This window comes from Rutilus rutilus (genome assembly GCF_951802725.1).
Source record: "Rutilus rutilus genome assembly, chromosome: 23".
NCBI classification, from domain to species: domain Eukaryota; kingdom Metazoa; phylum Chordata; class Actinopteri; order Cypriniformes; family Leuciscidae; genus Rutilus; species Rutilus rutilus.
The window spans coordinates 25,672,744-25,675,804 of record NC_140233.1 but is presented as its reverse complement, the minus strand read 5'-3'; the positions used below and the strand labels follow the sequence as shown (position 1 = coordinate 25,675,804).

Genomic DNA, 3,061 nt, shown 5'->3' with positions numbered 1-3,061 from the left:
TATTGATGAACTATGACGATGCTCCAGTTTGTACAGTCCATATTTGTGAAATAATCGATATCAAATAATAAAACATATATGCTAGTCTAGGCTACACACGTATAATCTGGTATTATTAAGGTTATGAAAGGTTTAATTTCCCACCTGATGCATGTAAAATGTTTTAAAGCAACGAGCTCCAAAATATCTCAATATTCTATAATGTAATAATTTGATTTATAGTTAGAGGTTTTAAGTGCAGTATTTCGAGCGCGTGCCAAACATACTCTTCATTCATCACTGATACAATATTCTTCTTTTTAATGAGAATAATTATAAACACTTTAGTCCATTTTACAGTTTGAAATCGCTCATTTATGTCCCATATTTTATGTCAAGCAATATGTGGAGTGACATATTTGTCAAATTGAACATCTTTTTTTTCCCCCACAGTCTTACTGAGATCAGTTACAATTGTTTCAGTGGGTTTTAAGAAATAATGTCACTTCATCCGATAAAAAAAAGGATAATCATACAGAATCATCGCTGAAGGTGGAGTACAAAAATGACAGGCAATGTTTCATGTAGGGGATGGAAAGATGCCACACACTTTTTTGTTCCGAGTCCCAAAAAAGTGGACAAGACCAGACAATGAGAAAATGAGTGTAATCAGTTCAGTTCGTTCAGGTGAAACAGCCAACATGACCAGCATGTGTGTGTGTCGCGTCTGATACACAAATAAATACATGATTTAAAAGACTTCTGCACAACAACACGGAATGTAGCTTCAGTGCGAGTCTCGCGCAGTCTGTGCTCGTGCACTCATGGAACCAGCATGTGCCACTTGAACTTTACAAAAAATGTGAACTTAAAAGTTACGCAAGACGGGGCTCGGGACAACATGGGCAATATAAAATAAAATAACGTTCACACATTACAGTTTAAACAGAAAAACAACAAACACAAAAAAAAAAAATGGAAAATGTCCTATATTGTCCAAAAAAGTTATGCAGGCTAAACTCTAAAGCTTGATTTCTTCATGACTGGATTAAATTTACCATAACTAAATTTTGCACAAAAAAACAAAAGTTAGTGCCCCGCGCGCGCCCAATCCAACACAGCGAGAATCAAGCGCGTGCGAAACTTTCTGCACACCGCTGCTCTATTAAGTGCCGATAAACTCACATGAAAAACTCCGGGGACGACGGGTTGTTGTCGCTGCTCGACCCGTTTTCTCGGAAGCCGCTGCTGATGAGCTTCTCGTATTTCTCCTTGTACGCGTCCCTCTCGCGCATCAGTCTGGAGATCTCCTGCTTGAGGTGGTCCACCTGCTGGATCAGCTGGGTCTTCTCGCCCTCCAGCACGTGCCTCTGCTGCACCCGCTTGTAGCGACACGACTGGGCATAGCCTCTGTTTTTGAGGGTTCTCCTCTTCTGTTTGAGTCGGATGACCTCCTCTTTGCTGACCCCCCGGAGCTGCCGGTTGAGTTCGCGCACGGACATGCTCACCAGCTGCTCGTCCGAGAAGCGATCGTCCAGGTGCATGTGTGGGTGGCTGAGCGGGTTGCCGCTGGACGGCACGCCGGGCGTCGGGTGGTGCCCGGTCGGGTGGTGGTGGTGGTGGTGGTGGTGGTGCGGCGCGTTGTTCTGCGCTGCGGCGGCGGCGATGACCGCGGACACCACCGCGGCGGCCGATCCCATCTCCTCCCCGGCCATGGCGCCTCCCGGCCCGGCGCCGCTGCTGCTGAACTGCTGGCCTCTCGCATAGCCGTCGAAGCCCTGGAGCTGGTGACTGCTGTTGATCAGCGCCTCCACTGCGTCCTCCGGGCTGAAGCCTAAAGCCTCCGGGTTGAGCTGCTGTTGGTAGCCGGTCATCCAGTAGAAATCCTCCAGGTGCGCCTTCTGCTCGCTCCCCGAGCCCGGACTGGGCGCCGAGAAGCTTGGGGAAGGGGGAACCGAGCTGCAAGGCGTGCTCATCGGGGTGGAAGACAGGGATCCCCCGGCGATCAGGCGACTGCACTGGCTGATGCTGCGATCGGGCTCCACCGGCTCCTTTTTCACTTCAAACTTCATCAGATCGAAGTCATTAACATATTCCATGGCCAGGGGACTGGTGGGCAGGTCGGAGCTGCTCATTGCCAGTTCTGATGCCATCCTTTTGCTGTTGACAGTCCTCCAAAGGGGGTGAAGAGCAGCTGTCAGAGTGGTCGGGTTCGAGACAGCGTGAGCCAGCGTGATTTCTTTATTTAATTCTTCAAAAGCAAAGAAAAGGGTTCGCGAGCGCCGATTTATTTTTTAAACTGACGCGTTTCGCCTCTCGCGCACAGACGCAGGAGCGCGCGCGTCTCCAGTTCCTCTCTCTTTGTACGCGAGTGTCGACGCGTTTGAGTCGCGGACATTTAACACTGCATGGCTTTCTCTTTTCTTTTTTTTTTTCAATAGTTTTGTTGAAACGAAGACCGTAACATGTATGTGATTGGCAAATGGATGCTTGGCTGGGGGAGAAAAAAAAAGTACTCCGGGCTTGTTCTAGAGTTTTTAAAGGATCACCGAGCATGAGAGTATAAAAGCAATGCTGAGTTTTATAGCCGTCCTGACGTCAGGTTTGAAATACGAAATTGACTCGGACTCGTAGCCAATAGGCTCGCTGAATCGAAGGGTCAATTTACATACTAGAGAAGAAACAAAAGTTTTCCGAACTGTCAGAACTGACAGAGAGATCAACGACGACTTTAACCCTTTATGGACAATGATTTTTCTTTCTTTTGGTATTTAAAAGCAGGTAAACGCATCTTTTCATTCATTGTATTTTTCGCATAGTGCTTAAAATCTAAGAGTATGACATATGATGCATGATCAAAAACACCATGCGTTTATTATCTGATATATTAATATCTATCTTTAAAATATAATTTACACTTACTGACTTGCTGCAACTATATACACAAACTATGCTGTGTTTAAAGGGCAATATTATTGGTTTGTGTGTATATGAATGTGTGTGTGTGTATATAGATATAGATATATATTAATAATAAGACATATTGAAGAGGAATAATTACACAACGAATATGTTAATGACA

General features: G+C 45.5%; 1 protein-coding gene across 1 annotated transcript in view; it reads right to left on the bottom strand.

Moving 5' to 3' along the window:
* Positions 1-2,352, bottom strand: part of mafb (MAF bZIP transcription factor b) — a 76,366-nt gene extending 74,014 nt beyond the window's left edge. Inside the window, exon 1 of the mRNA XM_084397773.1 lies at positions 1,165-2,352. Coding sequence (XP_084253899.1) covers positions 1,165-2,132 — 968 coding nt within the window. The 5' untranslated portion in view covers positions 2,133-2,352. The remainder of the gene's footprint in view (positions 1-1,164) is intronic.
* Positions 2,353-3,061: the final 709 nt, after the last annotated feature.